The following is a 23,633-nucleotide window of genomic DNA, read 5'->3' as shown; positions in this document are numbered from 1 at the left end:
TGACCTTTGCTTTCATCAATATTTTACCCAAAATATTCAATGTTTGAAAGATAATTAGATATGTATGATGTTTTTCGTTTCTTTTTCTCTTTATTGTGTAATTAAAAAGTGATGTGGATGTTTAATGATAACATGACAAAACATGGGAGGTAATTACATGTTTGTTTCTATACTCATGATGTGATCTATGCTAAGTTAAGCAATGGAATGTTATGAAGATATGCTTTAAATGAGAGATTGTCTAGTGGTATATTTAATTTGAATAAGAATGTTTTTTTTATCTCAATACTTTTGATATAATCTAACATGCCCTTGGACAGATAAAATATGTGCTTGGGCGGGGGACATTGGAACACTGTTCTTTTGTATTTTTTTTAATCATATTTGTGATTTAACTGATTTTACAATTTAAGTTGTGATTTTACTGATTTCAGACTGTTCATGGTCCATTGATAAGAGGTAAAGATAATGAAAACCCATTGAAACATTGTCCAAATTGTGGAGGGGATGACCATTTTGATCATGTAAGTTTATCTAAAGTTTGATTATCATTGTGCATGCTGTGTTATCATTGTTATGATTGTTATCCAAAGGATATGCATTTTACTTACTTATTGAGCATCTAAAAAATTTATATGGGCAAATGGTTGGTTTAAACAATATTTTTTTTTTTTTCAATAAATCAAATCATGATCTATATAAGATAATGCATTATACAATAGAATCAAGACACAAGCAACATTGCTTATTTTAATCTGTCTAAAAAAAATGATGTCATATAACATGATGAATACTTGGAGCATGCTCTGTCAATTTGAATAAAGAAAGAATAGTAAATACAAAATATGTTATAATATTGTAGTTTCAGAAGAAAGGAAATGTGAGAAAAAAAAGTGAATGCAATAAACTAAATGAAATGCAAGGAAGACATATGAATGAAGCTATCATATTATGGTGTGAACCTTTTGCTTTTCGATATATATTTCTGTACCAATACAAAAAGAGTACTTTTTTCTCCATCAGTAAAAAAATCTGACCCAAAAAGCAAAATATTTACATCAATACACTGCGGAAAATCTGCATGAAAATTCATAAGCACTTTGAGTATGTTAATATAAATAGTTCAATAGGTAATTTACTTTATTAAATCTGGAAGAGGTTACAGTTATGCCTCTGGATGGTCTAACTTTGTATTCATATCTATATATATGAGAACTAAAAAAAGGAGACCAAGTGTTTCTACTTTCTTTTACATGGTACACTAAATATAGCTCTGTTTGCTGTAAAAGGATACATTAATGATCAAGTATAATATTTCATTATTTTCCATAATTAAGGCTTTTTTATTTTTTTTTATCTTTCATTTATTTTATGTTAACTTCCAGGGTTACTTTTATTAACCTCCAGAGTAGGTACTACAGAAATTCTATAATTATTAATTTATTGTGGGGCAAGGATCCGGATATTTTCCCAAGTCATTTCGGTCATTTTTTTTTGTGATGTAATAATATCGTGATGCACAATAATGCATTTTTCTGAGGGTGACAAGTCTTGCACATGGACAAGTAAAGTCCTTTTTTGTGAAGTATTGGGTCAAACAAGTGTAACTGTACCCTGATCTGACAGTAACAGTGATGTCTCTGAGTTAGAAACTACACGAGGAGACGTTTTGTTGTTGTGTATTGCATCACTGAGGTCGTATGCATAACCCTTTAAATTTGCATAAATTAAAAGAGGAATAATTACGGCATGTTTCATCATTTTGAAATAAAGTTATGTAAACCAATTAATAAACTGTGTTGAGTTTCTTATTGCATGTACAAGATATCGTTTGTATTGTTCAAATTGCTGCTGTTTGGATGAGTGTAAGTGATTACCTAATACACAACAAGATAATGTGTATTCACCTGGTTTACGATAAGAGGATCAAAAAGGGGAAACTATGATTCAACTTTTCTTTGAATAAATAACTCAAGTCTGGTATAGTGATAACAATTGAATTTAATAATAAAATTCATGATTTTAAATAAATAAATAATTTATCTGAACAGAAGTTTGTACACAATTACAACAGTTCAATGAAAAACAATTGCATTGTAATACAGTCCAGAGAGAATGTATGGCTTCACTTGGGTAAAAATCGGAAGTTTAGCCAGGAAAACAAAAGAAAGGATAACGCCCATTACATTCTGTGAGTAAGATGGTTTCAAAAAATCGGAAGTGCAAAAAAAAACAAAAAGAAATCGAGATTGTTCATTCGCTGAGTATATTTCTTAAATAGGCTGTATGGCTTCAAATCTAAATTACGTTATTTAGTTTTAATTCCTTTTTTAAACATTTTTTTTTAATTCTGCATTCCTATAAATTATACGCTTTACCACTTTTGTAAATCTATTAATATCTTTATCTGCCATTTCCTACCGAAAAGTTAACAGTAAAATCGATCTTTCAAATAAGATCATCAATTAACCCATGTTGATCCCCATTTTCCATGCGCAAACTCAGTAAACATAAATCTATATTTAACAAACGTTGACCAAATCAGCTGATCGATTATAAATGGATTATATGTTTTATTTGGATAAAAATGGACAGATTCTCGAGTCAACAGTGTTATTTGACTTCTTTAATGAATAAAATAATATCTTTTTGGGAAAATCTAGGTCAGAATGGTTAAAACGTTAAATTTGATGCACAGCAAATCGCCATATTGTTTTTATTGCTTAACAGGTGTTTACAGGTGAGATTTGTGTACATGGCCTTTATGGCATTAATCAAGACAATAACGACACCCAAGCCGAATTCAAACTTCCTGGACATTGATTACTATCCTCAAGTGGTGATAATTACTATGTAAACAAACCTAGTGGCTTGAACCCAGACTTACCCCACGCTGTGACTCGACAGAGTCCTGTACATTGTTTTCACTTACATTATAGAATAAACAACAGACTAATGATAAATATTATTAAATCACTAACACAAATCAATAAAATTTTTATTTTGTCTCAAACAAATCTATTTTTCTTGATGACCTGAAAACAAAAATAAGTTCAAAATGGCGACCGATAAAACCCTGATCTCAATGAAATGACCGAAATTATTTCTGTAAAAAAAAAAAAAAAGACCTAAATCCCAATAAATCATTTCGGTCTTTTCAGTTTCCAAATCGGTCATGTCTGGCATATATGACCGTTTCCGGACCCTTGTTGTGGGGTATCAATTTTAGTAGATTTTGTGGTTACCTCCAACCACAAAATGTATTACTCATCAAAATGGATAATTTTCATTGGCTTCTAATGTGATTTAACATAAAACTACGAATTTAAAACCCTAAGAAACAATGTATTCATAAACCAGGAAAACTTAAACTTACAAGGAAAATTACTTCCATAGTATATGGAATTCTGAATAATGCTTGAACATGAAAACATAATATATACAGTAAAACCTTTGGGACCAGAGAAAAATGAACTAGTAAGAGGGATGCCATTTGAATTAAAGTTCAAAATGCATTGATATTACTACAGCAGAAAAGGAAGATGGTGACCTGAAAACTGGTTTCTGATTATTGCCAATGACCTTTATAGCTGGTTTGACTGTACTTTAAGAGTTTTTGTTCAGACATGATTTTGAATATCCAAGTCTTTTGCCTGAATAGGCAATGTTGTGTCTTATTAGAAAGCAAAACAAGCAAAAAAAATATATGAAGTTATTTATTATATTATACTGCTTTACATTTAACAACCTTTATTACTGTAAAAACAAAAAGTTTCCAGACCTTAAACTTTTACTGACTTCAACTTCATATCACATTGCTGTTTCTAAACACTATGATTACAATTTTATTATCATAAAGATCTTTTTTCAATAGGATTGTGAGGAAGAAAGAATGGACAGACATACTTTAGCAGCTTGTACATTTATATCCCAATACAGAAAGTCTGATGTCAGAGTAGCCAAAAGACAAAAAGGTAAAAGCTAATGAATCGTTCAAAATGTCAATGTTAGAAAACTGATTTGGACAACTTATAACGGAAAGGATTACTGTGAATTCATTTATTTTTGTGGGTTCATATATTCCATGGATTCAGGAAAACTTGCATTTTAGTGGATATTTGATTTCGTGGTTTTGAAAAATTCTGCTACAAGCTTATAGAAAATTTGTAATTCGTTTTTAGCTCACCGTGGCTCAAAGGGCCCCATGTGAGCTTATGTCATCACTTGGTGTCCGTCGTCGTCCGTCATCTGTCGTCGTCGTCTGTCGTCGTAAACTATTAAAAAAATCTTCTCCTCTGAAACTACTGGGCCAAATACCTTCAAACTTTAACTAAATGTTCCTTAGGGTATCTAGTTTATAAATTGTATCCGAAGTTTTGATCTATCGACAAACATGGCCGCCACGTAAACTTGTTCAATTGGTCAAGATCTATCAGCTCTGAAATTTGCAGACGAATCGAACAACCCATTGTTGGGTTGCTGCCATCGAATTGGTAGTTTTAACAAAATTTTGCAGTTTTTTGTTATTATTTTGAATATTATTATAGATATATATAAACTGTAAGCAGCAATAATGTTCAGCAAAGTAAGATCTACAAAAAAGTTAATATGACCATAATTGTCAATAGACCCCTTAAGGAGTTATTGCCCTTTAAAGACTATTTTACACAATTTGTTCATCAAGTTTGCTAACATGTAAAAATCTTCTCCTCCGAAATACAGGTGAGCGATTTAGGCTCTTGAGAGCCTCTTGTTTAAATTCATGGGTCACCTGTTCTTACAAAATCCACAAAAATTGGTGTCAAAGGAATCATAGTGAATCCACAGAACATAATTTGTTCTTTTATCAATAAACATCAATTCTGGCGTGTCAATTTGTTTGTCATTACAGAGCTACAAATTTAAACTCTCAGATTTAAAAAAAAATTCACATGTACGCTCACTTGGGTATGCTTGGATTGATTAACTGATAACTCACAATATTGAAAAATTTGTCATTCAAGAGTTATGGGATTTAGAACAGTCATATATAAGGCAATATTTATACTCTGAAACATATCCTCATGTTTTATTTTCTACAGAGCCATTTTGATAATTTCTGATTCGATGCCTTCTCATTTCATTTTGTTATCGCAACAATTTCAATATTCATAAGACAGGCCTATCATGTGCTCTCGGGGCCTCAGTGGCAGAGTGGTCTAAGTAGTTACTACTGTAATCACTAGCCAGTCAACACTGAGGTTGTGAGTTCGAACCCCGCTCGTGCGGGTGCACTCGACTCCAATCTTAATTGACTAGGATTGTCAGTTTTCCTATCGAAGGTCGGTGGTTTTCTCCAGGCACTCCGGCTTCCTCCACCAATAGAAACTGGCCGCCACAAAAAAGCCCAAAAGCGGTGCTTAAAAGTGGCGTTAAAACACCAAAAAATCAAAAAAATCATTTGCTCTTGGCACAGATGTTTATTTCTTTTCAATTTCTGAAATAATTAAAGAGTTATCTTTTCTTATCATATTTCAAGTTTTGTTTCTCATAATATAATTTTGCTTCTCATTGCATAATCTTTACAACAACAAAAAATAAACAATTCGGTAAACTTATTAATTTGAAAATGAACTCAGTGGCATATTCTTTTATCTAGATTTTTAGCAATAAAGCTAAGTTTGACTAAATAAACACCATTCTATCAATGGATAATTTAAAATATGTCATTGAAAAGGGTTCTGGTTATGAGGTTGATTCTTTTTTTTTTTTATCAGAAATGCAAGAAGAGGATACAAGCATTCCAAAGAAAATTAGGAAAAGAGACCACGCATATAGTACAAACAGTTGTGATTTCAAAATAACAAAAAACTATGAGGAAGACTTTGATAGAAGTAGTTACATTGAAACTGATGACTATAGATATAGTAAGAAAAAGAAAAAGAAAACTACATGGACATTTAAGGAGAAAAAACCTGACAATTTCCGTAAAATAATGGACATGGATTTGGATTCATATACTTTTGAGAAGAACACCAAGAAACCTATAAAGAACAGGAATAGTAGGGTTAAATCTGATAAAAATAAACTTGATAAAAGGAAGGAGAAGGAAAGAAAGAAAAAGAATAAAAAGAGATTGAGTTTGGAGGAAGAATATTATGGTCCCCTACCCAAGAAAAAGAGAAGTATGTACAGAAATATTACAACAAATATTTTTTTTGCATGATTTTAAAGAAGATCTAGAAACGTACCATTGATATTTAATGTAAGCATTTGCATCACATTTATGTATCTCAATTACATAACTTTTAAATCATATTCAGCTGAATTTGATCGATTGTCAAGTTTTTATATGGCCACAAACAATTTACTTTCGTATAATGCTATCACGTTGTCGTCATTGTCCAAAGACATTTGGTTTCCGGACAATAACTTTAGATTAAGTGTATGGATCTCTATGAAATTTAATCAAAAGGTTCAATACCACAAATGGAAGGTTGGGATTGTTTTTTAGGGTGATGGTCCCAAGCGTTTAGGAATTAGGGGCCAAGAAGGGGCCCAAAACAAGCATTTTTCTAGTTTCAGGACAATAACTTGTGTATAAGTATTTTGATTGCTCTGAAATTGTACCACAAGTAGAAGGTTGGTTCAGGAATTAGGGGCCAAAACAAGCAATTTTATATGACCGTAAAAAAATTTTTGCGTCGTATAATGCTATCATGTCGTTGTCTGCGTCGTCCGAAGACGCAATTAGTTCCGGACAATAACTTTAGTTTAAGTGAATGGATCTCTATAAATTTTACCAGAAGGTTCAATACCACTAAATGAAGGTTGGGATTAGTTTTGGGGGTTATGGTACCAACAGTTAAGGAATTAGGGGCTAAAAATAAGCATTTTTGTAACTTCCAGACAGTAACTTGTGTGTTAGTGTATGGATCTCTCTGACATTGTACCACAAGGTTCCATATCACAAAGGGAATGCTGGGATTGATTATGGGGGTAATTGCCTCAAAATTTTAGGAATTAGGGGCCAAAAAAGGGGCAAAAAACAAGCATTTTTCTAGTTTCATGACAATAACTTGTGTGTAAGTGTATGGATCTTTATGAAATTGTACTACAAGGTTCCATATCACAAAGGGAAAGCTGGAATTGAGTTTTGGGGTAATTGCCAAAAATGTTTAGGAATAAGGGGCCAAAAATAAGCATTTTATTAGTTTTTCCAGACAATAACTTGTGTTCAAGTGTATGGATCTCTCTGAAATTGTACTGCAAGGTACCATATCACTAAGGGAAGGCTGGGATTGATTTTGGGGGTAATTGCCTCAAAATTTTAGAAATTGGGGGCCAAAAAGGGGCAAAAAACAAGCATTTTTCTAGTTTCAGGACAATAACTTGTATTTAAGTGTATGGATCTTTATTAAATTGTACTATAAGGTTCCATATCACAAAGGGAAAGCTGGGCTTGAGTTTGGGGGTAATTGCCCTAAACATTTAGGAATTTTGGGCCAAAAAGGGGCCAAAAAACAAGCATTTTTCTAGTTTCCAGACAATAACTTGTGTTCAAGTGTATGGATCACTCTGAAATTGTACTGCAAGGTACCATACCACAAAGGGAAGGCTGGGATTGAGTTTGGGGGTGATGAATCATAAGGGGGTTCAAAAAATTTGGGGGGGGATTTTATTTTCCTTTTTTTTTTCTTTAAAATTTTCCATTTTAAGTTGGTTAATTCTGATTTATATATAAAAGCAAATAATAATGATATGGTTTGAATAGGTAAATTAAAAATGTAAGTTCTTAGACCACATTCATTCTGTGTCAGAAACCTATGCTGTGTCAAATATTTAATCACAATCCAAATTCAGAGCTGTATCAAGCTTGAATGTTGTGTCCATACTTGCCCCAACTGTTCACGGTTCGACCTCTGCGGTCGTATGAAGCTGCGCCCAGCGGAGCATTTTATCTAGTTTTCAGACAATAACTTGTGTTTAACTGTATGGATGTCTCTTAAATTGTACCACATTTTACAAAAAGAAAATTTCTTCAAATATTTTTTTTGTTGGAAAGGGGGGGTCAATTTTTTTCCCTCAAGATTTAAGCAATTATCAATTTTCCCTAAAAAAAATTGGGGGTCACAATTTATTTTTCTGATTCTTTGTATATAGTCTGAAAACAGATTTACTAAGTAATGCGCAACAGCACAGTGTATTGCACAACAGCAAAAAATCTTCAATTGAATATAAATTCAAATCATATAACCAATTTCAAGTTCTTTGACTACACTTATTCTGTGTCAGAAACCTATAATGTGTCAAATATTTAATTACAATCCAAATTCAGACCTGTATCAAGTTTGAATGTTGTGACCATTTTTGCCCCAACTGTTCAGGGTTGGACCTCTACAGTTGTATCCAGCTGCAATTGGCGAAGCAGTTTATTTCTTATTTTGATGAATTTTATAAATACTTGGTAATTGATCAACTTCCATATACATTCAATAAAAGTATATTCACTTCAAACTTCACAATTTGTTAATGCTAGACATTTTGCAAATAAAACACCATTTATAAGAAGAGAGTAGAGTAAAATACCATTAAGATACAACTAAGGAAACCCACTGATGAGTGTATTGGATTGTGAAATCAACTTGTGGTAAAGTTAAATAAAGGTATTTTTTTTGACAACTCATCAACCTTGTAGAATTATGTTGAAAATTTTTCCTGTGCTCAGCATTTCTAGTTGGTCATTATAATATTAAAATGCCTGTTTCACATTATGTCACCTTTAGCCAATAGAATTAATATTGCAATTTAACTTGCTGACTTTTAATTAAGAATTTACATGATTAACTTTTTCAGATAAATCCAAGAAGAATAAGAAAGATGGTCAATCTATAAAACAAAAGACTGGAAATAGAGGATTTAAGATACAAGATCTAAGGTTTAAAATCGATAATCAGAAGAGATAATGATTGAAAAATTAGTGATGTATCTGTTGTTTTGAAAAATTATTGTTTAATAAATTATTAACAGCTGTTTGTTCCTTTACAAAATAATTACCACTTGATTTTCTCAAAGGAGATTTTGACTAGAATAAATGTAGAACCAACACAGTGATAAAAAGCCAGTTGAGATGAGTAAAATAATTTTTCTGGTTCTCTTTGAAATTTTTCAAAAAATTGATGAGGGAGGGAGTGTCAGAGTATTTAATATTTGTATTTATATCTATATAAAATCATATAAGTCAAAGAAGGATGTATAACAACCTAAAGGTGAAAGGTTGAGAAGACAATCATTAGGTCTTAAAAGTAACACATAAAATTAAAGATTCAACAAGCCCTGAAAAACCAACCAAAAATTGTGGGCACATAAGTTTGTGCATTTGGGTTTTTTTTTTTTATAATAAATGAATAATCTGTTGAAAAAGTTTTTATTTTTAATTCCAATATTGATCAATTGTGCAGGTAAGACCCTCCTTAATAGTAATTTAAAAAAAAACACTCCTGTGATAGTCCACCAGTGAAGTATGTGACATGACCTGTTATCAAACTGATCGACCACAGTTCATTTATTGATAAGTGTTCCTCTCCACCAAGTGTTGTTCATTTGAAATTCTGACCCAATAGTTATTTCTTTCCTCCAATCAAGCTGTTCAAGTGGTCAGCAATTTTACCAAACCACTGTAGAAGTAACACAGTCAAGTCATCAATGTTAGTAGTGCAAAGTGAAAAATAAAGTATTCCATTGCTTACAATTCTGTTCGATTTGAATTCACTTCATGTTAACTATTATAGTGCTACTTGTAATTTCTATACTGGTACATATTTATTGTATAAGAATTTTGAAAGATAGGGTAGTAAAAATGCTCCTCAAAACTATTTGAAAGCATATAGTAATTGTGTCTGTCCTTCTGTGTGTTCTTTTATATATCCTTCATTCCATCTGTCTGCCCAGGTTAAAGTTTTGGTTGAACTTATATTTTACAATGTATGGTATTTTTCTGTCACATCAATTTGAAACTTAGTACACATATTCATTATGAAGTAAACTGTTTAATATAAGTCAAGCTAGATAAAATAGGCAATTGCTTGTAATAGGCAGTAGTGGACCACCCGATGTATTTTCCTATATATTTGTCCTTCATATATCTGACACGAAATGTCCAAACAAATGAATTCTGAAGCTTTAGGACTTAAACCTGTATAAAGATTATCTTGATTCATTTAGTAATTATAATCAACTTTGAATTTCTAGTTTATTTTTCTATTTCTAAATGGTAAGTAGCACTTTTAATTCATGGAGAATTTGCATTGTAGGTCATCAAAATCACTTTGATTATTAGCTAACCATCAGAAGACTCCTTAAATGAGTTATTGCCCTTAAATTAAGGCAACAGTAGTTTATTAATGTTCACATCATTAAATTGATTAGGAAGAGACAAATCTAGACAACAAACAAAAGCTTGGTGAATGGCATGACTTCCAAAAGGAGTGTGACATGGTGTATCGACTGTAAGTGTCTCCTGCTATGCATACATCACCTGCCATAGGAATTCTGACTCAGTCAAAATGTCATAAACAAGGATGTTTTAGTAATTTTCGATTTTGTGCCTTTTATTTTGAGAAATGTAATAAATTCGTTAAAACTGTAAACCACAAAAATGATCCCCAATATAAGATGTACGAGAATTCCAATATGTCCGAAACCATTTGATAACCCTTTATAGTAGTTATGGCCTATAAAAGGCTATTAAAATTGAGAATGGAAATGGGGGAATATGTCAAAGAGACAACAACCCAACCAAAGAGCAGACAACAGCCGAAGGCCACCAATGGGTCTTCAACGCAGCGAGAAAATCCCGCACCCGGAGGTGGTCCTCAGCTGGCCCCTAAATAAAATTGTGTACTAGTTCAGTGAAAATGGACGTCACACTAAACTCCAAAACATATAAATGAACTAAAATTTAAAAAAAACATACAAGACTAACAAAGGCCAGAGGCTCCTGACTTGGGACAGGCGCAACAATGCGGCGGGGTTAAACATGTTTTGTGAGATCTCAACCCTCCCCCTATACCTCTAGCCAATGTAGAATAAAGAAAAACATAGCAATACGCACAGTAAAACTCAGTTTAAAAGAAGTCCGAATCCGATGTCAGAATAGGTAACAAAAGAAACTAAGCCAAATGACAATGATACATAAATGAACAAAGGACTACTAGCAGTTACTGACATGCCAACTCCGGACTTCAATTAATTTGATTGAAAGATTATGTGTTCATCATATGAAAATCAAGTACAATCCCTCCCGTTAGGGGTATGTATCATACCTTCATAAAATATATGAGAAAAACATAACCTGTATCATGCCAACAACTGGTTTTAGAATAAATGTGTTTATTTCCGATGCAAAGACCCTATGGGTGAATCAATATTAATACCAAAATATGAAATCCTTAATGACTTGACAACAGTAGCGTAACTATATCCTTTCCGAATAAGTCTGTTTAAAGGTTTGGTTAGCTTTTGCGGTGAATGCCGACATTTTTGTGCTTTGTAAAGAATATTACCATAAAATAGTGGATGTGAAATACCTGAACGTATAAGATGTCTGCATGTTGATTTATATTTACGAATGATGTCCTTGTACCGATGATAAAATTTAGTAAATGTTTTGACTAGTTTGTGATATCGAAAACCCCGGTGTAATAATTTTTCAGTAATACAGAGATGTCTTTCCTTGAAATCAAATACGTTGTTACATACACGAGCGAATCGAACAAGTTGAGATATATTGAGTTTTTGCCTATTATCTCTAAAACTATTAAAGATACTAGCTGAAAACAAGACCAGCAATGCAAGATCTACAAAAATATGATATAACCTATGGGATGACTCCCTTTATGAGATATTACCCTTGAATGACTATATTTTACTTATTTTCACGTTTCTACTTTTATTTCAGTTTTTGACAGGTGAGCATAAATTTAACAATTTCCCCCAAATGTAGACATATCACCGGATTTTTACTTGCATTAGCAACACAACAGGTGTCACATGTGGAGCCGGATATGCTTACCCTTCTAGAGCACCTGAGATCGCCTCCAGTTTTTGGTTGGGTTCGTGTTGCTCAGTCTTTAGTTTTCTATATTGTGTTTTGTATACTTTTGTCTGTCTTTTGATCCTTATTTTTTTTTACCATGGCGTAGTCAGTTTATTTTCTACTATTGAGTTTGAATGTCACTTTGGTGTCCTTTGCCTCTCTGTTTGAGTCCTATTTTAAAGACCTCAACAAAAGGCTGAAATTGCATAAACACATGTTCAGCCCTTTGACCCACAACCTTATTCTGTTTTATATTTTGCAGTGATAATCATTTTGAAGGGCACAAAATAAAACACAATTTAGGCATTTTAATATTTATATAACCACCACAAAAATATGACGAATACATTGCAGAGTATATCAGAGGACAAAATTATATGCATTAAATGTGGTTCCACCAACAACCTTTTTTTAAGGCACCTGTCTATTAAGGGCACTTGCCTGGTTTTCCATGGTTGCCTTTCACAGACAGGTCTGTCTGTATGTGACGAAATTGGGGTTTTTGTGTGAATGTCGCAGTTCACTAAACATGGAAATGGGATAGTGCAATCAGGACATGGTGTCTTATGGACACATATTCTTGTATTAATTTACATATTTCTCATAGAATCGGATAACGAACATTTATACGAAAACTTAACATTCACCAAACATGAAAATGTCTTCAAGGTCAGATGAACCCTGTCAAATGGACCTGTCACATTACATTCCTTTTATGCACTGAATATAGTATCTGTGAACCTTACGTCATCCCAACCACTTAACATGCATGGACCAATAAGCATTTTTCAAAAGAATGTCTCAAATAAGAACATACAAGACATTTTTGTGACTGTTATAAAACAATTGTAGTCACAGTTGAACATTGTGTTAAAGTTTAACATGACAAAAAAGAAAATTAATGAACCAATGCTAATTTTTCATTTTTCAAAATACATTTGAGAATATATCAATTTCTTCAAAAAGTAAAATAATTTTATTAGGTATAAACATTGAAATACTGTAAATTCAGAAATTATTGCGAGGTTTTAATTAATGCGACTGGGCGATAATCGCAATAATAAGAACTTGTATTCTGATATCTGATAAATTAAAGCGTATGCAGATTTTCCTGAAATCGCAATAATAAATCTCGCATTTTTGTCCTTTCTTCAAAAATCGCTATAATAAATGCTCGCTATAATTTCTGAATTTAAAATAATAATATTAATGTTATGTCTGTAAAAAAAAATTAACCTTTGACGTCGAACAATACCATGAAGTCAAGGTCAGATGGACATGTATAATACCCACCAAATATGTTACTGGTGTGTGTCTTCTAGTGAATTTAAGGGGATGGCAACAATTTTCATCCGATTGAAATCAATTGAACATCACTTCAAGGAGAACCTTCAAACAATTACTTCATTTCAACCCAGTTTGTTTAGAATTTGAAAAGCTGTTCCGGGGGAGAGAAAAATGTAATTTTTCATAAGGTTTTAAATGGACATTGTGTCACCATTACCATGGTTGTGAACCAACAAAAGACATTAAATTTGGATCGTTTGAACATTACGCCTTTTAGTTTTAGTGTAGAAGCTTTTTGAAAGTTGGCCAGTCAAAAGAAAATATTGCACTTTTTTTCTGATCGGAATCGAGGGGTCCCGGCGTGTTTGTAGAAATCCTCATTACAAAGTTCGATTAGAATTGGATCAGTGGTTTCAAAAAATATGAAAAAGTTACGGACGACTGTCATATGGACATAACAACTACAGAAATTTCATACAATGCCATGAAAATGTGGTTTGTAAAACCTTTTTTCATATTATGAATTATCTACAAAAAAAAAACCAACAGATTAAAACAAAGACTCAAAACCTAAAGTACTGGATTTCAATTTCATCCTGTAAGAGTCTAATACTTGCGTGCAGGTTTACTGTTTACATTATGATTGAGGTTAACAAACAAGCCATTGAAATTTCCCCTTCAGATTTTATCAGTGATAAGATATTACAAGTCCTACATTTGAGTCAAAGTAGGACTTACTTTTTATAGATCAACACCAAGCTATATGGTTATAGGTCAATTAAATACTGAGAACATGCAAGGTTACAATTTTCGTGAGACAAAACAAATGCATTCAGTGATCTACACCTACATTTGTTTGCAAGGAGGGGGTAACAGACTTGCAGATGACTGAACAACGCATTCAAATAGATGATGTATACTTTTTTTAAAGAAAGAACACATTCTAAAGTATTTTTAAACAGAGTAGAAACACAGGGGTCTATCGAATTCATCCTTAGAAAACATAAACACAAACATTTATACACTGTATATTTGAAACAGTAATAGCGGATATATCTATCTGTGACATTTATCCTTTTTGTATTTATGAGAGAACTAATACAAATAGATAAATATATATTCTATTGCCGGGGGAAATAATATACGGCATAGATAAGTACGTATGTAGTTCCTTTTTGTAGATTTTCCTAAAGAAATAATTTAAATCAATGTTACTTAGTTTAGGACATTTCATTGTTGCCTTGGATAAAATTATAGACACATTATGAATGTAGTTTCCTAAGGCTATTCGTATAAGTCGTTTCACTTTTTTTCTGGAGTACAAAAGGTATAAATATATTGTATTTCAATGATGTTATACTATGTGTTGACCCACGAGAAAACGATCCATAAACGCACTATGCTAGTAGTTCCTTTTGTGTTGTTTCTAGATGAAACAAATAGGCGGATACTTTATGACTGAGGTTATAAGGGCATGTTGTTCCTTGTAGAAATAATCTATGAATATATTTTGCTTGTAATCCCTTTTCTTTCTGTTTCATGAGGAAATGTATATAAGTATTTGTCTTGTTCCCAGAGAAAATAGTCTATACATATATTGTGCTTTTAGTTCCTGTTGTTAATAGTTTGTGTTGTTCTATATATGCGAGTGCTTGTAGTTCTATGTGTGGTGTTTGAAGAGAGAACGTCTTAGCTGGAACAATATTTTCCTTACCACATAGACCTACAAACAAATCTTCAAACCCCACAACCAGAACTGAGTCGTCCCCCGATGTAACAATGTTTATATTTGGTGTGATGGGTTTCCGTAGGTTATTAGTCTCTCTTGTTCCGTTTTAGGTGTTTCCAGTGTAAATAATCTACCTTAATATACTAGTAACCAATTTCAAAAGTGTAATAAAAAATCGATGTTCATAGACACTGCTAAGTTGGTGAAAATCTTTTCAACCAGTTATTGGAAAAACTAAAGGAAGAGTGTCCTAGTCATAGCTTTTTGTGTTGTTCCCTAAAGAAATAATGTATAGATTTATATATCCCTTTTGTTCCCTTAGGATACTAGTGTAAGTGCAGATAGTATTAAAAATGAAACAAACGGTACCTAGGCGGCATTCAAAACAAGTCGAAAAGAAACTAAAAACGCCATGTCAAACCGACGAAAAGACAAACATGCCCACAAAACACTACATAAAAATTTAGACTGAGCAACATAAAACCTCCAAAAACTGTGGTTGATCTCAGGTGCTCCGTAAGGGTAAAAGTACTCAAATTCTGCTCCACAACTGAAACCCGTCATGTTGCTGATATGTACAGTTACGGTGATAAGTTTTATTCTATGATATCACTATCAAGTAAATGAGGACAGGATTGTGGTTATACAAAAATGTATTTGCATTATGCCTGTTGGTGCGTTTTTAACCGGATTTTCGAAGGAAATATAGGTTATTAAAATGGTGATATACGGCGGGCGGCTGGGCGGTTTTGCGGCTGCCAAAAAATGTCCGCACAATAACATGAAAACGCTTTAACAAATTTTTTCAAATTTAAATATGTTGTTTCCTGGGACTTAATGAAGGTCTCTATTAATTTTCAAGATTTTAGTATATCTCCTTTGTGAGTTACCGCCATTTTTAATATCCGAAAGTAGAATGTTTAAATATTTTACTGTTGTTATTATGTTATGATTTGTCTTATCTCAGAATAAAAATTGCAGTGACAGATTTATTTGAAAATTATCTATTTCCTAAGTGGTAATGATTATAAGCTATATCATTAGACATTTTGAAGATTATTACAGTATTAATTATGTTAGATTACTATGTTAAACAACCATAGTTCTGTTCAATTAGATATTATAAATATTTCAGCATATGATAATGATTTATTTTCATTATTAATTAGATCTTGGAAATATTTTAGCATATGATAATCATTGGAGTGACAGATTTATTTGAAAATTTTCTGTTTTCTGATAAGATCTGTAGGACTGTATATATGTTACAGTGAATTTGTATAATCAGTGATTATGTAGAATCCCTAAAATTTTCAGGGATTATGTAGAATCACTGGTTAGTTTAGGGGTTATATATGTAGGACTCTAAAGTGCGATGGGGACGCTAAAGTACGATGGTCACGCTAAAGTGCGATGGTCTGCGCTAAAGTGCGATGCCTCCATACGCTTAAGTCCGATGGTCCGCGAAAGTATAGACGTAAGAAACGTAGTTGGATTATGACGTTAACAGTCGTTTATACAAACCAAAAAATGAACATGCCGGAAGATAAATAAAGAATATTTTATTAACAACTTTTAAACCAAATGTCCATGACTTAATTAATTTAAACTTAACCGTGCTTTGTCGGCTGAAGCAAATGTGTTTTTTTTTCGGGTGCTGGAAAAAGGACTTGTATCCTGCAGTCGACCATTTTACTATATAGATACAAAATAGCATACGCATAAGTATCCTGTATTCTACTTTTATTGGAAGCGAACGGATACATTTGAATCATTGTTTATGTTACAGTTTACTTTGCGGTCCCCGTTAAAATATTGTCGATGTTATTGAAAAGTAAAATAAAGGTACATGTTTTCAAGCGTAAATTATAAATTGTCGGCTAAACATTAGTTTGTACATTGTAGGAAAATATATTTATACTCGCTACGAAAAAGAAGAAAGCTCGGCGAATGTCGCCATTCTCTCGCATTTAAATTAAAGCTTATACAAATAAATGTTACATATTCCGACATTGAATGAATTTTCTATTTGTAATTTACAATGACAACTGTACGGGGAGGTGTTCACATTAGTGATAGACTGTGTGAACGGCAAGCTACACCAATTATCCAAATATTTAATACGCCCGAAGTGTTAAAAATTCATTTACAGGAAATATAGTATTTTGTGACACCTAAATTACTTTTTTAGCAATTATTACGTGGTCGGTCTTCTAAATTTAGAAACAATCACTTAAGTCTACTGGTAAATAATAAAGCCTATCATAGATTTTATACCTTAGCATATTAGCTTTTGCAAAAAGACTATTTTTTAACATCCGTGTACTTTAACGTTTTAAGCCCTTTAACCTTACCCTTTTCGTCCATCGCACTTTTGCGCGATATACCATCGTACTTTAGCCAACAAACAACCATCGCACTTTAGCGTGAGACACCATCGTACTTTAGCGTATACCATCGCACTTTAGCGTGACAATCGCACTTTAGAGTACCATCGCACTTTACAGTCCTACATATATAATCACTAAAATTTTCAGGGATTATGTATAATCACTAGAAAAAAAGTCAGGGATTATACAGAATAACTGAAATGAAGAATTAGTTTCATTTCTATAGAAAATGAATAAAAGTTAAATAATTCATTCTTTAAAATCATATTAAAACATCATTATAAACATATAGATTGTAAAATGTAAAGCACAAAATGTTAAAATGATAACCTCGAATACATTAAAATGTTATGCACAACATATCAAAATGTTAGGAACAATATACTAAATTATTAAGCACAACATATTAAAATATTAAGCACAATATTTTAAAAAACAAACATTACATTCATTCTGTGGTTAAAATTTAAAAAAAAATTAATAACTTTCTTAAACTATCCTGGATTTGTACCAAACTTGGACAGAATAAAATTGACAATGGAAATGGGGAATGTGTCAAAGAGACAACAACCCGACCATAGAACAGACAACAGCAGAAGGTCACCAACAGGTCTTCAATGCAGCGAGAAATTCCCGCACCCGGAGGCGTCCTTCAGCTGGCCCCTAAACAAATATATATACTAGTTCAGTGATAATGAACGCCATACTAAACTCCAAATTGTACACAAGAAACTAAAATTAAAACTAATACAAGACTGACAAAGGCTAGAGGCTCCTGACTTGGGACAGGCGCAAAAAAGCGGCGGGGTAAACATGTTTATGAGATCTCAACCCTCCCCCTATACCTCTAGCCAATGTAGAAAAGTAAACGCATAACAATACGCACATTAAAATTCAGTTCAAGAGAAGTCCGAGTCTGATGTCAGAAGATGTAACCAAAGAAAATAAACAAAATGACAATAATACATAAATAACAACAGACTACTAGCAGTTAACTGACATGCCAGCTCCAGACTTCAATTAAACTGATTGAAAGATTATGTCTTCATCATATGAATATCAGGCACAATCCTTCCCGTTAGGGGTTTAGTATCATACCATCATAACATATATGAGAAGAACATAACCCGTGTCATGCCAACAACTGGTTTTTAAATAAATGTGTTTAGTGCCAATGCAAAGACCCTATAAGTGAATCAATATTAACGCCAAAATATGCAATCTTTAATGACCTGACAACAGTATCGTAACTATATCCCTTCTTAATAAGTCTATTTAAAGGTTTTGTTAGCTTCAGAGGTGAATACTGACATTTTTGTGCTTTATAAAGAATATTTCCATAAAAAATCGGATGTGAAATACCTGAACGTATAAGAAGTCTGCATGTTGAGCTATATTTACGAATGATGTCCTTATACCGATGATAAAATTTAGTAAATGTTTTGACTAGTTTGTGATATCGAAAACCCTGGTGTAATAATTTTTCAGTAATACATAAATTTCTCTCGTTAAAATCTAAAACATTGTTACATACACGAGCGAATCGTACAAGTTGAGATATATAAACACCGTAAGATGGTGACAAGGGAACGTCACCATCTAAAAATGGATAATTGACGATAGGAAATGAAAAATCATCTCTTTTATCATATATTTTAGTATTAAGCTTTCCGTTAATGATATAGATATCAAGATTGAGGAAAGGGCAGTGGTCATTGTTAGTATTAGCTTTATTTAAAGTAAGTTCAACAGGATAAATTTCTTTAGTATACATACTGAAGTCGTCATTATTGAGAGCCAAAATATCATCCAAATATCTAAAAGTATTATTAAATTTGTGTATCAGATGTTGTTTCGATGGGTCTTTGCTGATTTTTGTCATAAATTGTAACTCATAGCAATACAAAAAAAGGTCCGCAATAAGTGGTGCACAGTTAGTCCCCATTGGAATTCTGATAACCTGATGATATACGGAATCTCCAAAGCGAACAAAAATGTTATCTAGTAAAAATTCAAGGGCATATATAGTATCAAAGCATGTCCAATTGACATAGTTTTTTTGTTTATTGCTACTAAAAAATGACCTAAAAGAGTTTGAACATATATATTCACATTCTGACTTTTTAAATGCCCATTTAATTAGGTGTGTGAATTTTTTCTTAATGAGAATGTGAGGCAATGTGGTATATAGGGTAGAAAAATCAAAACTTTGAACAGATTCAAAATCACCAATATATGCATGCAATTTATCAAGTACTTCCAACGAGTTCTTGACACTCCAAAAGTAATTAATTCCACTATTTTCGAAGGCCTTATTTGAACAATTTATTATCAGGTTTTTGATTGTACCAAGTGTACTGGTAAGAAGTATAGACAATTTAGTAGTGGAACAATGGCTTGAAGACGAAATGAATCTATATTTGTAAGGTGTTTTGTGTAGCTTCGGAAGCCAATACATAGTTGGGACTTTCATTGTATTTGGTTCTGCTTGTAAAGCGGTAGCTAAAAGCGCATGTCCGCCACAGACGTCGCTCTCCGAAAACGGAGCCAGCTGGAATGCTGGCGAACCGGCGACTTCCCCCTTCAGAACCTCAATGCAAAACTTACGTCACACAATGATAACATTATCAGCAGCCCCATCGGCCGGGACAAAAACAAATTCCCTGGCCAGTTCCCCTAGCCTACGTCTGACACGAGAAATAGGTCCATTGTGGTTATTGTTTATGATCAAAAGCTAGTATCTAGAAGGAAATTTAAAAACAAATTATTTTCTGTTTATCCGTACATTACTTATAAATTAAATGGACTTAGTTTTTTTTCAGCTAAAATTCAGTCTGCAGTTAAAGTTTTTAAAACATTTATTAGATACATAAACCATTTCAGTAACTGTTAAACTAATCTATCATGTGCATTATCCTATCACACTGAAAACATAGACAACAGCAAAAGTAGGCGAGACACTGGGTTCCGCGGAACCCTTACGAATTTTTCTATACATTTAGTTGCTTCAGTTCTCTCAGTTTGAATTTCTTGTTCATTTGAACACAAAATACACACAGATGTTTCATAACCTTCCTCACCATTTGTTTTACTACAAATAAAATGAACTGTGGATTTACAGTTTGAACATTTTTTGTCATATAAATGATCTTTGAAAACCATAATGAACTTGAAATTAAATAAATTGCATATCATCGTCAGATATTTAAGATTTGTTATTTTTTTTAGATCCATGCCCACCAGCCCCAACCTTATGTTAATGTGTAATGATGTAAAGAGTGTTATCTATATGAAATATAAGAGATGGTAGGAGCCCTTAAACAATTTAAATACTTACTGTTCACTTAAAATTCAAGGAATAAGAAAACACAAATGACAAGTTATCTTTATCTAATTTTTATCAAACACAGGATCTTTTAATTATTGATAATTCCTGAAATCATACTAGGGAATTTGTAGAATAATTATATTAATGTTCAGTGATTATGTAAAATCACTGGTCATTTTCAGGGATTATATATAAACACTAATGATTTTGGTGATTTTACATAATCTCTGAAAAATCAGGGATTCTACATAATCCCTGATTATACAAATTCACTGTAACATATATACAGTTTGAAACTTACTAGTATTACTGTATAAATGAAGTTTTGAATTTACTATTCATTATTAGACATTTTGTAGATAATTAAGTGTCCGTTAATCATATATATTCTTACCCCTACCCCCTTCAATTTGATAATGTGCTTTTATCTTGTAAACGGTTGAGATCCCTACTCCTAAACCATATATATTCTTGTATGGGACAATAAAACAAATCAAATGAAATATTGGGATAGGTGTCGGGTTCACAGCTACCCTCCGGAGGTTTTTTGAAAACTTGTAAATGTGCAAGCTCCCTACCCTGAAACCATGTATATTCTTGTATGTTACAATAAAACAAATCAAATGAAATAAAAGTCAAGTCGCCTGAGGTCATCCCCACCTTCTTTCTGTTTAAGAACTTGTAAACGGTCGAGATCCCCACCCCTAAACCATATATATTCTTGTATGGAACAATAAAACTAATCAAATGAAATATAGGGGAAGTCCATTGGGGTAACCCCTACCCCCCTTTTTTTGATAACTTGTAAACGGTCAAAATTCCCACACTGAAACCATATATATTCTTGTATGGGACAATATATCAAATCAAATGAAATATAGGGGAAGTCCACGGGTGTAAACACTACCCCCTTCTTTTTGAAAACTTGTAAACGGTTAAGATCCCCACCCCTAAACCATATATATTCTTGTATGGGACAATAAAATAAAGTAAATTAAATTGAGGGGAAGTCTCCTGGGGTAACCCCTACTCTCCTTTTTTTTGAAAACTTGTAAACGGTCAAGATCCCCACCGCGAAACCATATATATTCTTGTATTTTACAATAAAACAAATGAAATGAAATAAAAGGTGAGTTCCTTGGGGTCATTCCCACCTTCTTCCTGTTTAAGAACTTGTAAATGGTCGAGATCCCCACCCCTAAACCATATATATCCTTGTATGGGACAAAAAAACAAATCATATGAAATAATGGGAAGGTCCCCTGGGAAAATTAATCAGTTTGTGTGTTTTATATTTGAACACAAATTAAATATATATAGGGTTCTTTCAAGTGCTGAATCTGAACTTGTTTTTAATTAGATAATAATCTATTTTTATTATGAGATAAAGTTTTTGACATTGATAGATAAGTTGCAGATCTGTATTATTTTTTGACACATGAAAGAAACAATATTAGCAACTATTAATTAAACTTGATTATAATATGGAAATAGATATAACATCATATCTGATTTTAGAGAAGTATTTTGCTGGTTTTTTACTGGTTTATGGAAATAAGTTTGAGTTATTTGTTTTGAAAAGTGATGTGTTTTATTGATAGATATAAAATCATATCTAATTTTAGAGATTTATGAGTGGTTAAGTCATATCTAATTTTAGATAATTATTTTGGTGTTTTTTAACTGGTTCATGGAAATAAATTTGAGTTTTATCTTGTAAACGGTCGAGATCCCCACCCCTAAACCATATATATTCTTGTATGGGACAATGAAACAAATTAAACGAAATATTGGGGGAGTCCCCGGGACCATCCCCACCCCCCTTCTTTTTGAAAACTTGTAAACGGTCAAGATCCCCACCCTGAAACCATATATATTCTTGTATGGGACAATAAAACAAATCAAATGAAATATAAGGCAAGTCCCCTGGGGTCACCCTACCCCCTCCTATTTGAGAACTTGTAAACGGTCGAGATCCCCACCCTTAATCCATATATATTCTTGTATGGGACAATAAAACAAATCACATGAAATATACGGAAAGTTCATGGGGGTAACCCCCACCCCCCTTCTGTTTGATAACTTGTAAACGGTCGAGATCCGCACCCCTAAACCATATATATTCTTGAAACGGACAATAAAACAAATCAAACGAAATTGAGGGAAAGTCCCCTGGGGTAACCCCCACCCCCCTTCTTTTTGAAAACTTGTAAATGGTCAAGATCTCCACCCCGAAACCATATATATTCTTGTATGGGACAATAAAACAAATGAAATGAAATATTAGGTGAGTCCCCTTGGGTCACTCCACCCCCCTCCTGTCTAAGAACTTGTAAACGGTTGAGCTTTTCAGTATTAATAAGATAATACCACATTGAGGTCCAAAGGGTCCTAAATTAAACTTTTGTTTAATTTCATCAAATATTGAATTCTCTGATTTTTGAGTGTTAAATCATATCTAATTTCAGAGAACTTAGTCATCACTGGTTATTGTTATTATATTATTGATTATAATTTGAAAATATGCATCATATCTTATTTTAGAGAACTATTTATCCAGTTTGAGTTATTTCCATTTGCACAGAAAATATTATGGATAAAATTAACCTGTGTTTCATTTCAGCATAAATTAAATATATATATAGGGTTCTTTCAAATGCTGAATCTAAACTCTATTTAAATATTAGATTTTTAGGCCCAGTTTTCAAGTTGGTCCAAATCAGGGTCCAAAATTAAACTTTGTTTGATTCAACAAAAATTCAATTTATGGGGTTCTTTGAAATGCTGAATCTAACCATGTATTGAGAGATTTTGGATTGTGGG

At 32.5% G+C, this 23,633-nt stretch overlaps 1 protein-coding gene across 2 annotated transcripts in view; it reads left to right on the top strand.

Moving 5' to 3' along the window:
• Nucleotides 1-23,633, top strand: part of LOC127707831 (zinc finger CCHC domain-containing protein 7-like) — a 52,578-nt gene that overhangs the window by 19,046 nt on the left and 9,899 nt on the right. The window contains exons 6-9 of one of the 2 annotated variants that reach the window (XM_052212583.1): nucleotides 435-524; nucleotides 3,875-3,974; nucleotides 5,757-6,164; nucleotides 8,836-9,011. In XM_052212583.1, the coding sequence (XP_052068543.1) occupies nucleotides 435-524; nucleotides 3,875-3,974; nucleotides 5,757-6,164; nucleotides 8,836-8,945 (708 nt within the window). In that variant the 3' untranslated portion in view covers nucleotides 8,946-9,011. Of the gene's footprint in view, nucleotides 1-434; nucleotides 525-3,874; nucleotides 3,975-5,756; nucleotides 6,165-8,835; nucleotides 9,012-23,633 lie in introns of those variants that run through there. The other variant, XM_052212584.1, reaches the window with a different exon arrangement.

The sequence above is a fragment of the Mytilus californianus genome, unplaced genomic scaffold (genome assembly GCF_021869535.1).
Source record: "Mytilus californianus isolate M0D057914Y unplaced genomic scaffold, xbMytCali1.0.p SCAF_7, whole genome shotgun sequence".
Taxonomy (NCBI): domain Eukaryota; kingdom Metazoa; phylum Mollusca; class Bivalvia; order Mytilida; family Mytilidae; genus Mytilus; species Mytilus californianus.
The sequence above is the reverse complement of the archived record's forward strand: the minus strand, read 5'-3'. Positions and strand labels throughout refer to the sequence as shown.